At 41.7% G+C, this 13,914-nt stretch overlaps 1 protein-coding gene across 1 annotated transcript in view; it reads right to left on the bottom strand.

The window, feature by feature from the left end:
- The window catches only part of LOC135553159 (kinesin-like protein KIF6), an 89,013-nt gene that overhangs the window by 40,533 nt on the left and 34,566 nt on the right, over positions 1 to 13,914 (bottom strand). The window contains exon 6 of the mRNA XM_064985322.1: positions 13,269 to 13,398. Within this exon, the coding sequence (XP_064841394.1) occupies positions 13,269 to 13,398 (130 nt within the window). The remainder of the gene's footprint in view (positions 1 to 13,268; positions 13,399 to 13,914) is intronic.

The raw sequence follows: 13,914 nt of genomic DNA on the forward strand, positions 1-13,914 counted from the left end.
TGATGTTTTGGTCACGTTTGAATGCTGGCAGTGCATTCACTCTAGTGGTAGCATGGGACAGAGTCTACAACCCACAGAAGTGGCTCAGGTAGTGCAGCTCATCCAGGATGGCACATCAATACGATCTGTGGCAAGAAGGTTTGCTGTGTCTGTCAGCGTAGTGTCCAGAGCATGGAGGCGCTACCAGGAGACAGGCCAGTAAATCAGGAGACGTGGAGGAGGCCGTAGGAGGGCAACAACCCAGCAGCAGGACTGCTACCTCCGCCTTTGTGCAAGGAGGAGCAGGAGGAGCACTGTCAGAGCCCTGCAAAATGACCTCCAGCATTCCACAAATGTGCATGTGTCTGCTCAAACGGTCAGAAACAGACTCCATGAGGGTGGCATGAGGGCCCGACGTCCACAGGTGGGGGTTGTGCTTACAGCCCAACACCGTGCAGGATGTTTGGCATTTGCCAGGGAACACCAAGTTTGGCAAATTCGCCACTGGCACCCTGTGCTCTTCACAGATGAAAGCAGGTTCACACTGAGCACGTGACAGACGTGACAGAGTCCAGAGACGCCGTGGAGAATGTTCTGCTGCCTGCAACATCCTCCAGCATAACCGGTTTGGCAGTGGGCCAGTCATGGTGTGGGGTGGAATTTCTTTGGGGGGGCCGCACAGCCCTCAATGTGCTCGCCAGAGTTAGCCTGACTGCCATTAGGTACCGAGATGAGTCCTCAGACCCCTTGTGAGACCATATGCTGGTGCGGTTGGCCCTGGGTTCCTCCTAATGCAAGACAATGCTAGACCTCATGTGGCTGGAGTGTGTCAGCAGTTCCTACAAGAGGAAGGCATTGATGCTATGGACTGGCCCGCCCATTCACCAGACCTGAATCCAATTGAGCACATCTGGGACATTATGTCTCGCTCCATCCACCAACGCCACGTTGCACCACATACTGTCCAGGAGTTGGCAGATGCTTTAGTCCAGGTCTGGGAGGAGATCCCTCAGGAGACCATCCGCCACCTCATCAGGAGCATGCCCAGGCGTTGTAGGGAGGTCTTACAGGCACGTGGAGGCCACACACACTACTGAGCCTAATTTTGACTTGTTTTAAGGACATTACATCAAAGTTGGATCAGCCTGTAGTGTGGTTTTCCACTTTAATTTTGAGTGTGACTCCAAATCCAGACCTCCATGTGTTGATAAATTTGATTTCCATTGATAATTTTTGTGTGATTTTGTTGTCAGCACATTCAACTATGTAAAGAAAAAAGTATTTAATAAGAATATTTCATTCATTCAGATCTAGGATGTGTTATTTTAGTGTTCCCTTTATTTTTTTGAGCAGTGTATATATTTTTTTAAACCTGCATATTTAAACCTGCATAGTTAAAAGAAATTCATGTTAGCAGGCAATATTAACTAGGGAAATTGTGTCACTTCTCTTCACTTCTCTTCTTGTGTCACTAAACATTCATTCTAACTTTACTGCGTTTGACAGCAGCTCTTAGCAATGCTTGATTCACAGCACTGTTTATGACATCAAGCCGATCAACTCCTGAGATTAGGCTGGCAATACTAAAGTGACTATTAGAACATCCAATAGCCAAAGGTATATGAAATACAAATGGCACAGAGAGAAATAGTCGACGAGTCATAATTCCTATAACAACTACAACCTAAAACTTCTTAACTGGGAATATTGAAGAACTGGGAATATTGAACCACCAGCTTTCATATGTTCTGAGCAAGGAACTTTCACAATTCCTGACATTTAATCCTAGTAAAAATTCCCTGTCTTAGGTCAGTTAGGATCACCACTTTAATTTATGAATGTGAAAGGTCAGAATAATAGTAGAGAGAATGATTTATTTCAGCTTTTATTTCTTTCATCACATTCCCAGTGGGTCAGAAGTTTACATACACTCAATTAATATTTGGTAGCATTGCCTTTAAATTAATTCACTTGGGTCAAACATTTTGGGTAGCCTTCCACAAGCTTCCCACAATAAGTTGGGTGAATTTTGGCCCATTCCTCCTGACAGAGCTGGTGTAACTGAGTCAGGTTTGTAGACCTTCTTGCTTGCACATGCTTTTTCATTTCTGCCCACACATTTTATATAGGATTGAGGTCAGGGCTTTGTGATGGCCACTCCAATACCTTGACTTTGTTGTCCTTAAGCCATTTTGACACAACTTTGGAAGTATGCTTGGGGTCATTGTCCATTTGGAAGACCTATTTGCAACCAAGCTTTTTTTTTTTTTTACCTTTATTTAACCAGGCAAGTCAGTTAAGAACAAATTCTTATTTTCAATGACGGCCTGGGAACAGTGGGTTAACTGCCTGTTCAGGGGCAGAACGACAGATATTGTACCTTGTCAGCTCGGGGGTTTGAACTCTCAACCTTGCAGTTACTAGTCCAACGCTCTAACCACTAGGCTACACTGCCGCCCCTAACTTCCTGACTGATGTCTTGAGATGTTGCTTCAATATATCCACATAATTTTCCTTCCTCATGATGCCATCTAATTTAAAGTGCACCAGTCCCTCCTGCAGCAAAGCACCCCCACAACATGATGCTGCCACCCCCATGCTTCAAGGTTGGGATGGTGTTCTTCGGCTTGCAAGCCTCCCCCTTATTCCTCCAAACATAACGTGGGTCATTATGGCCAAACAGTTCTATTTTCGTTTTATCAGACCTGAAGACATTTCTCCAAAAAGTACTATCTTTGTCCCCATGTGCAGTTGCAAACTGTAGTCTGGCTTTTTTATGGCGGTTTTGGAGCAGTGACTTCTAACTTGCTGAGTGGCTATTCAGGTTATGACGGTATAGGACTCGTTTTACAGTGGATATAGATACTTTTGTACTTGTTTCCTCCAGCATCTTCACAAGGTCCTTTGCTGTTGTTCTGGGATTGATTTGCACTTATCGCACCAAAGTATGTTAATCTCTAGGAGACAGAACGCGTCTCCTTCCTGAACTGTTTGACGGCTGCGTGGTCCCATGGTGTTTATACTTGCATACTATTGTTTGTACAGATGAACGTGGCACCTTCAGGCGTTTGAAAATTGCTCCCAAGGATGAACCAGACTTGTGGAGGTCTACAATATTCTTACTGATGATCCCATGATGTCAAGCAAAGAGGCACTGAGTTTGAAGGAAGGCAAAGAGGCACTGAGTTTGAAGGAAGGCCTTAAGATACATCCACAGGTACCTCCAATTGACTCAAGTTATGTCAATTAGCCCAGCAGAAGCTTCTAAAGCCATGACATCATTTTCTGGAATTTTCAAGCTGTTTAAGGGCACAGTCAACATAGTCTATGTAAACTTCTAACCCACTGGAATTGTGACAGTGAAAGTGAAGTGAAATAATCTGTCTGTAAACAATTGTTGGAAAAATTACTTGTGTCATGCACAAAGTAGATGTCCTAACCGACTTGCCAAAACTATAGTTTGTTAACAAGAAATTTAATTTGTGGAGTGGTTGAAAAATGAGTTTTAGTCACTCCAACCTAAGTGTATGTAAACTTCTGACTTCAACTGTAAGTATTATATTACTTTAAAATAAGTGTTCATTGTTCATTCATTGTTGTAATTGTCATTATTACAAATATATATATATATATATAAAATCGCCCGATTAATCGGTATTGGCATTTTTTGGTCCTCCAATAATCGGCATCGGTGTTGAAAAATCATAAATCGGTCGACCGCTAGATTATTCCACTGCAAACATTGGTTTGACTGCATTATCACACTCTCTCTCCACTATAGAAAATAGGACAGGATAGGGACTGCCTCTCTGTCTCTTTGCCCAATCCATTGCCATATCCTCTAGCTGGAAGGTCATTTCGATCTCATCATCTTCAGTCTCTCTTCCACTCCCTCACCAATCTCCCTCTTCCAATGTCACATAACTAACTCATCACTCCCTCCCTCTTCCACCCTCTCTCCCCTATTTCCCCCTCTCTATACCTCCTATTTTACCCAAAAATATCTCCTCTCGTGGAAAACAGCAACACGAAGGGATGACTCAAACCCACCAGACCAATGTCTGTTTGTACACTAGCGAGCTGACCCTGCACCACCTCTGTGTGCCTCTGACCGCACATTGACCAAACACTGACCACACGTCGACCACACATGGAGCGCATGGGTCTATGAGTCGGCAAGCTGTGAATGAGGGCCTTTGGGCTTGGGTAAAAAAATATATTTAAAAAAACAAGAGCAGGACCCCCTGACAGCATGCAGCTTGTGAGGACCATCAGGAGAAGAGTACTGAACAGTAAATCCCACTAGCAGTGAGGGGGAGTGATTATGGCGTTAAAGGGGCGAGGCCCGCATGTGGGCTGACCAGAGGTGAGGGACGAAGGGATAGAGGGAGGGACAGAGAACAGATGAAAGGAAAGACTTCCTGGTGGGGTGGAGGGTGGTTAAAATGTGTATTTCATATCCGATGTAAAAAATAAAAAAATTGAGCTACCAAATCTCAGAGCCAATGAGATCATGGTCTTCTGAGTGTTGGCGCGAGTACTCAAGAGTGAGAGAACAAGGGAATGAAAATAAAGAATGAAAGAAAGAATATGAGGAACTGGAACACAGTGGTCTGATGTGGATAAATTGATGTCAGCGATTATTTGGGTTCCTTGAAGCATGAGGGGCTTCTAATGAAGGATCAAGCCCCAAAGAGGAACCTTTAACAAAAGGTTATTTGTGTGGGTGGACTGTTATGAATGGACACATGGGTTATACACAGTGTTCCCCAGCTGTGCTTGATCGTCAGAGGACTAAAACAAGAAACAATGAATTTTACAACTTAAGACAGTGACTCTAGGTTGTCGAGCTAGGAACACTGAAAGAGTATCCTTGTGCCCAATATGAGTTCCCCAATATAGTACTCCCCCATAGCCAGTTTGTTGAGGTTAGAGAAGCAGACCAGCAACCAGAAGGTTTCCGGTTCGAAACCCAGGTCCAACAGGTTGTGAACATAAGGACAGTGGGACCTCAGGGCTTTTGCAAAGGAAAAAGTGATTCCAGAGACTACAGAGCATCTACAATTAGACTATACGACACTGTCATAACGTATACATAGTGCATTTGTCAATAATACAGACGATTCATAATGATTGTCAGAGATTGCGTCCCAAATGGCACCCATATACTCTATGTGATCATTTAAAAAAATATATGTTTTTATTCCTCTAATTTTTATACTTTTTAACTCTGCATAATTGGGAAAGGGATCGTAAGTAAGCATTTCACTGTAAAGCCTACGCCTGTTGTATTTGGCGCATGTGATGAATTAAAATGTTATTTTGATTTGGGATACAGAAGAGGCTTGCTCAGGGGTTTTGCTCAGAGGTTGAGTTACACTGCTTACAGACATTTATTTCAGAAATTCCCTAGCAAATTCTATTCACTAGCGATGTAGTATACACTTTGAAATTGTGGGATAGGTTGTGTAGACAGCGGGCGAAAATAATGCAAAACAGAAAAACATTCACCCAAAAGTATTGAGAGCTAAATATTGCAAATAAATACTTTTGAAAGGCAAAAACAAATTAATTGCAAATGAATGAAAAAAAAAAAAGTGAAACCATTGCAATGATTGCGATGAAACGCTTCCCTCTTTGCCTATAATTTTTTATTTGGTTACACTACCGGTCAAACATGTATAACACCTACTCATTCAAGGGTTTTTCTTTAGTTTTCCTATTTTCTACATTGTAGAATAATAGTGAAGACATCAAAACTATGAAATAACACCAAAAAAGTGTTAAACAAATCAAAAGATATTTTATATTTGAGATTCTTCAAATCGCCACCCTGTGCCTTGATGACAGCTTTGCACACTCTCGGCATTCTCAACCAGCTTCATGAGGTAGTCACCTGGAATGCGTTTCAATTAACAGGTGTGCCTTGTTAAAAGTTAATTTGTGGAATTTCTTTCATTCTTAATGTGTTTGAGTTAATCAGTTGTGTTGTGACAAGTTAGGAGGGGTTTTCAGAAGATAGCCCTATTTGGTAAAAGACCAAGTCCATATTATGGCAAGAATAGCTCAAATAAGCAAAGAAAAATGTCTATCATTACTTTAAGACATGAAGGTCAGTCAATACGGAAAATTTCAAGAACTTTGAAAGTATCTTCAAGTGCAGTCGCAAAAACCATCAACCGCTATGATGAAACTGTCTCTCACGAGGACCACCACAGGAATGGAAGACCCAGAGTGGGCTGCATAACTTGCTAGCAACTTGTTTGTTACTGTATAAACTAGCTTGATTGCTAATTTCAGAAGTTAAATGTGTCAATTGTATCTCCTGAACTATTATCTTCAGCACTTAACTAGTGCAGTGTTTCCTACTTACAAAGCATGTAGAGATCTGTAATTTTTACCATAGGAACACTTCAACTGTGAGAGACGGAATCTAAAACAAAAATCCAGAAAATCACAATGTATGATTTTTAAGTAATTCATTTGCATTTTATTGCATGACATAAGTATTTGATCACCTACCAACCAGTAAGAATTCCGGCTCTCACAGACCTGTTAGTTTTTCTTTAAGAAGCCCTACTGTTTTCCACTCATTACCTGTATTAACTGCACCTGTTTGAACTCGTTACCTGTATAAAAGACACCTGTCCACACACTCAATCAAACAGACTCCAACCTCTCGACAATGGCCAAGACTAGAGAGCTGTGTAAGGCCATCAGGGTTAAACTGTAGACCTGCACAAGGCTGGGATGGGCTACAGGACAATAGGCAAGGAGCTTGGTGAGAAGGCAACAACTGTTGGAGCAATTATTAGAAAATGGAAGAAGTTCAAGATTACAGTCAATCACCATCGGTCTGGGGCCCCATGCAAGATCTCACCTCGTGGGGCATCAATGATCATGAGGAAGGTGAGGGATCAGCCCAGAACTACACGGCAGGACTTGGTCAATGACCTGAAGAGAGCTGGGACCAGAGTCTCATGGATTAAAATCCTGCAGCGCACGCAAGGTCCCCCCTCAAGCCAGCGCATGTCCAGGCCCGTCTGAAGTTTGCCAATGACCATCTGGATGATCCAGAGGAGGAATGCGAGAAGGTCATGTGGTCTGATGAGACAAAAATAGAGCTTTTTGGTCTAAACTCCACTCGGCGTGTTTGGAGGAAGAAAAAGGATGAGTACAACCCCAAGAACACCATCTCAACCATGAAGCATGGAGGTGGAAACATCATTCTTTGGGGATGCTTTTCTGCAAAGGCGACAGGATGACTGCACCGTATTTAGAGGAGGATGGATGGGGCCATGTATCGCGAGATCTTGACTAACAACCTCCTTCCCTCAGTAAGAGCATTGAAGATGGGTCTTGGCTGGGTCTTCCAGCATGACAACGACCCGAAACACACAGCCAGGGCAACTAAGGAGTGGCTCTGTAAGAAGCATCTCAAGGTCCTGGAGTGGCCTAGCCAGTCTCCAGACCTGAACCCAATAGAACATCTTTGGAGGGAGCTGAAAGTCCGTATTACAAAGCGACAGCCCCGAAACCTGAAGGATCTGGACAAGGTCTGTATGGAGGAGTGGGCCAAAATCCCTGCTGCAGTGTGTGCAAACCTGGTCAAGAACTACAGGAAACGTATGATCTCCATAATTGCAAACAAATGTTTCTGTACCAAATATTAAGTTCTGCTTTTTGACGTATCAAATACTTATGTCATGCAATAAAATGCTAATTAATTACTTAAAAATCGTACAATGTGATTTTCTGGATTTTTGTTTTATATTCCGTCTCTCACAGTTGAAGTGTCCCTTGATAAAAAATTACAGAGCCCTACATGCTTTGTAAGTAGGAAAACTTGCAAAAATCGGCAGTGTATCAAATACTTGTTCTCCCCACTGTATCTGTACTTGGGGCTGTGCGTCAGTCACTGGGGGCTGATACTGTCATGGTTGATGTGGGGTCAAATTACATTATGAAGGACAGCTGAGAATAGCTGGAGATGGATTTTAAAGAACTGATTGGGTCACTACTTGACACCAACAAATGCCCCATAATATCTGGACCTCTGCCCACACTAAATCTTGTCATTGAACGGTTCAGCAGACTTTCAGCCCTCCATAAGAGACCATTGCAGCTCTGTGGGTATAACATTTATTTACAATTTTGATACCTTCTGGAAACAAAGCTCGCATTTCAAGGGGGATGGGATCCACCCAAATAATTTGGGTTCCTGGATCCTTTCACAGCATTTTAAGGATGCGTTGAGACAATGACTTATCAGTGACCCAAGTACAGATCATTTAATCCCTACCATTGTGTCACTGAGTTGTCATAATGTTTCAGCAAATGTTCATTATCCCAGGGGTGTTTGAAGACAATGTAAGTAACCTAATTGATCATATAACTATGAACCACAGTAATACTGTTAGTACTGAGGTGGTGTGCACTAACAGGAAGTCCCCTGTGTGCAGCTTACCCTGCACTAACATAAATAACCTGAGCATGCCTCTGCTAAGCTTTCCAATAAAGCAATAAAAACAATCAAGCATCCCAGAAGTTTTAAGAATAGCCCACGTTAAGATATGTAGCTTAAGAAACAAGGTTGATGAAATCAATAACTTGCTAATAACAGGTGACATTCATATTCCTTCTAGGCAGAGTTCCTCTGTCCAGTGCCTGTGTTCTTTTGCCCATCTTAATCTTTTTTTATTGGCCAGTCTGAGATATGGCCTTTTCTGAAGCAAATCTGCCCAGAAGGCCAGAATCCCGGAGTCGCCTCTTCACTGTTGACGTTGAGACTGGTGTTTTTCGGGTATTATTTAATGAAACTGCCAGGTGAGGACTTGTGAGGCCTTGTGAGGCCTTTGTTTCTCAAACTAGACACTAATTTCCTTGCCCTCTTGCTCAGTTGTGCACCGGGAACTCCCACTCCTCTTTCTATTCTGGTTTGGGCCAGTTTGCGCTGTTCTTTTTGATACAACAGTAGCTCGGACGGGGAGAAGTCTGACCATAACACAGAGTTGTACGCGATCTTTAGTTTCTTGTCAATTTTTTCTATGTTGCCACTCCTATTTCCCATATCTTCAATTTAAGCCTTTCAAACAAAATCCAGGTACAATAAAAATGTCCCATGGCAGCTGTCTAGGCCCCTTACTTTTTTCAAACTTTACTAATGACATGTCACTGGCTTTGAGTAAAAAAAAGTGTGTCTATGTATGCGGATGACTCAACACTATACACGTCAGCTACTACAGTGACTGAAATAACTGCAACACATATCTGCAGTTTGTTTCAGAGTGGGTGGCAAGGAATAAGTTCATCCTAAATGTTTCAAAAACAAAAAGCATTGTATTTGGGACAAATCATTCACTAAACCCCAACTAAATCTTGTAATGAATGTGGAAATTGAGCAAGTTGAGGTGACTAAACTGCTTGGAGTAACCCTGGATTGTCAACTGTCATGGTCAAAACATTTTGATACAACAGTAGCTCGGACGGGGAGAAGTCTGACCATAATAAAGTGCTGTTCTGCATTCTTAACACTATCAACCAAGGCAGGTCCTACAAGCTCTAGTTTCATTGTACCTGGACTACTGTTCAGTCGTGTGGTCAGGTGCCACAAAGAGGTACTTGCACTAACATTAATATGCATGTCAATCTCTCCGGGCTCAAAGTAGAAGAGAGATTGACTTCATCACTACTTATATGTGAGGTATTGACATGTTGAATGCACTGTTTGTTTGAACTACTGGCACCCATGCATACCCCACAAGACATGCCACAAGAGGTCCCTTCACAATCCCTAAGTCCAGAACAGACTATGGGAGGCACACAGTACTACATAGAGCCATGACTACATGGAATGTAGTCTCTATTCCACATCAAGTAACTCATGCAAACCTTAAAATTAGATTGAAAAAAAAAACTGATAAAAATACACCTCATGGAGCAGCGGGGACTCTGAGGCAACACAAACATAGGCACAGACACATTATACACACACACACACACACACACACACACACACACACACACAAAGACCAGGGATGTTTTCCAATGCCCCGCAAAGAGGGGCACCTATTGGTAGATGGGTGAAACTTTTAAAAGCAGACGTTGAATATCTCTTTGAGTCATTAATTACAATTTGGATGGTGTATCAATACACCCAGTCAATACAAAGATAGAGGCGTCCTTCCTAACTCAGTTGCCAGGAGAGGATGGAAACCGATCAGGGATTGCACCATGAGGCCAATGGTGACTTTAAAACAGTTACAGAGTTTAATGCCTGTGATAGGAGAAGACTGAGGATGGATCAACAACATTGTAGTTACTCTACAATACTAATCTAATTGAGTGAAAAGAAGGAATCCTGCACAGAATAAAAATATTCCAAAACATGCAACCTGTATGCAACAACGCAAAGCAATTAACCTTTTGTCCTGAATACAAAGTGTTATGTTTAGGGCAAATCCAATACAAAACATTACTGAATACAACTCTCCATATTTTCAAGCACTGCTTACCAAGAAGACAGTGGATGTCCGCGAGTGGCAGAGTTACAGTTTTGACTTAAACCTGCTTGAAAAATCAATGGCAAGACCTGAAAATGGTTGTCTAGCAATGATTAACAACAATTTTGACAGAACTGGTGTGTAGCGGCTCTCGTTGGTAGAAGGAGACCAAGGCGGAGAACAAGACAACGATAGACAGCTGCCTCTGATTGGGAACCACACTCGGCCAAAAACAAAGAAACAGAAGACATAGGTCAGGGTGTGACATAGAGTCACACCCTGACCTAACCAAACATAGAGAATAATAAGGATCTCTAAGGTCAGGGCATGACATGGTGTGCAAAATAGTGGGCAAATGTTGCACAATCCAAGGCCAGAATCCACAAAGTGTCTCAGAGTAGAAAATTGGTTGAAAATACTGAGAATAGAGACATTTTACTCCTACTCCTATGGGTAAAAAAAAAACTATGCATGAAGCCTCTTTAGTCGTGAGTCTCACCTAGTCGACAGATATTTATGACACCTCATGAAGCTTTATTAACCAGTTAAGAGTTACCGGCAGGTGTGGCGATAATAGAAAAATGTCAGTGGAGTCAGTGGTTTCTACGCCACTTGCAATTGGTTTAGAGTTGATCAATAAATAATCTAGACCTACATGCAACAGTAACTCTTGTGCATTTGACAATGATTTCACATTATGCTTATTTCACATGAATTGCACAAATAGTTATAACCACTACGCTAATAAATAAACATGTTTTTCTTTCGATTATTTAATGACCTACATTATATTTCAAGTTCTCACTTTGAAGCGAAATATCACGTTGTCCAAAAATATGCCTAAATTGGGCATGCCTATAAATTCTGCAATTAAAGGCATCTAGGGCTTATGTTAACTTTCATTTGTCTTCAGTTCAAACAATGTATCTGGAGTATTTCTCCTGTCTTATCCGGTGTGCTATGTGAATTTAAGTATGCTCTCTCTAATTCTCTCTCTCTTTTTCTCTCTTTCTTTCTCTCTCTCGGAGGACCTGAGTCCTAGGACCATGCCTCAGGACTACCTGGCCTGATGACTCCTTGTTTGATCGGAGGGTGAGGGCTAGGGCCATTCCCCCCAGAAATGTCCGGGGACTTGCAGGTGCCTTGGTGGAAGAGTGGGGTAACATCTCACAGCAAGAACTGGCAAATCTGGTGCAGTCCATGAGGAGGAGATGCACTGTAGTACTTAATGCAGCTGGCGGCCAAACCAGATACTGACTGTTAGTTTTGATTTTGATCCCCCCTTTGTTCAGGGACACATAATTCAATTTCTGTTAGTCACATGTCTGTGGAATTTTTTCAGTTTATGTCTCAGTTGTTGAATCTTGTTATGTTCATACAAATATTTACACATGTTAAGTTTGCTGAAAATAAACGCAGTTAACAGTGAGAGAAACGTTTCGTTTTTTGCTGAGTTTAGGTGTACTGGCCAATTATTTTAAGCCGCTAGCTCGGATTTTAAAAATGAGGATGAACTGTCATTGCAAAACCGGTTGACCAATAGAGGGGCGTCAATGAATGTGTCAAAACTTTGCAAAGAAAAGGCAGCGAAAGCAAAGGGCAGGGTAACATAACCCAAAAAAAAGCAACGATGGAAGCTTTTCATCGCAATTGCATTATCATTTAAAAGTTTTCAAAGATATATATTTTTGCATTAATTTATAATTCATTTGTTCTTGCCTTTCAAAATTATTTCCTTGCAACATTATTTATTTTGCTATCAATACTTTTGGGTTAATGTTTTGCTTTCAATATCAGTATTTTGGATTGCAATAAGAATTTTGTTCTCAAATTAAAAAGGTTTGCTTGATTTTAAGTCACAAATGTCATTCCATGGTCCTAAAGACATTAGGCAACGTTACTATTAGGTCCCTTTAGGCATATTCACACTGAACCTTATCCCAGGTCTAAGAACCTCCGTAGCCCTGGGCTTAGGGAGATTTTAGGCCGCAACTAAGCGAGTGTTCACATTTTCACATTCTAAAATGGGCTTGCGCCAACCTTAGCCCAGGGCTAGCCAGCTCTGCTCCAGAGCAGGGTTAGCACCGGATTTTCAGGGCTAGCCCCAGAAACACAGTGCCAAAATAGCCAGTGTGAAACAGGGTTAAGAACAATGCCCAGAAAGCACACTGTCCAATCAAAAATGCTGCACTGTCACCTAATTTACATATATTTGTGATGCCTGTAATGCATTCTGCAAGTTATTTTGTTAAGTAAATTCATACTACTTCATCCGTGCAAAAATATTGGTTGCAATGCCTAACAAAAATGGTTGCTGTGCAGGCTGGCTAACGTCTTCTAATTTATCCAACTAAAGCTACAAACTCTCTGGAAGGGGGGGCAAACACTCCATTTGTCTGTTTTTATAACTTTTCTATTTACATTTAATTGGATAAATCCATTAAATATTTTTGCATGATTTCACCTGGATCAGAAAAGTTGTATTGATGTCTCATTTGTGGTCAACATTCTCTGTATTGTGGCAAGATCGAATTTCAAAAGTGAAACATTGTTTTGTAGGTCAGACAGCAAGATTTACACAAACTATCACTGTTGGAAATCAAATGCTAGGCTAGAAGCAAAAGGAAATAAGGTGCTAATAAAAGTCTCATTACTTATAACATTGTGTCCAGGGCTTTGGAATACAAGTGTGAATCCTTAGCCCAGGGTTAATAAATGCTTGTGTGACCACAGACTAGCTAGCATTGTGAAAAGGCCTTTTTAGGGTTTTTGCTTCCAACTCCTTACCTCTGCAATCATGCGATTGGTGTCTCCCAGGAAGAGCAAGTTGAGAGCCTCCTCCTCATTGGCTGATTGATGGAGTGACAGGTTTCTCAGGTGTATGTTCTGGTCCGGGTCTTCCATGATGTTAACTTTCCTGTAGAGTCAAGATGGCAAGCACACACACAAATTTCACCAGCCTGAGATAATGTTTATACGAAAAAAGTGCCTCCAATCAACAAGAGGGCTTGTTCATAATATCTGTTCAAAACTCAAACTCCAAAAGGGATCCATAGTGAGTAATGTGAGTATATAACGTATTCCTTTTTGCTTACTGTAATTTTAGCTTTATTTGAATTTGTGATATCTTAAATATCTGTGATTTATACATCATAAAAATTGGCCTAATGACACTAACTCCACATTGAGGCTATTTAATAAGGTTACATCATTCCCCCCTCCCAGAGGCCAGCCTTCAATCCAAACAAACTGCATCTGCAAGGCTATGTCCCAAATGGCACCCTACTCCCTATATAGTACACTACTTTTCCCTATATAGTGCACTATTGGTTCAAAAGTAATGTGCTACATAGGAAACAGGGTGCCAATTGGAACACAGTCCAAGTCACTGGGCTACAGCCCAGCGCCCTAGCCTGCTGTACACATGCTGTAT

Source organism: Oncorhynchus masou, chromosome 2, assembly GCF_036934945.1.
Source record: "Oncorhynchus masou masou isolate Uvic2021 chromosome 2, UVic_Omas_1.1, whole genome shotgun sequence".
In the NCBI taxonomy this organism is placed as follows: domain Eukaryota; kingdom Metazoa; phylum Chordata; class Actinopteri; order Salmoniformes; family Salmonidae; genus Oncorhynchus; species Oncorhynchus masou.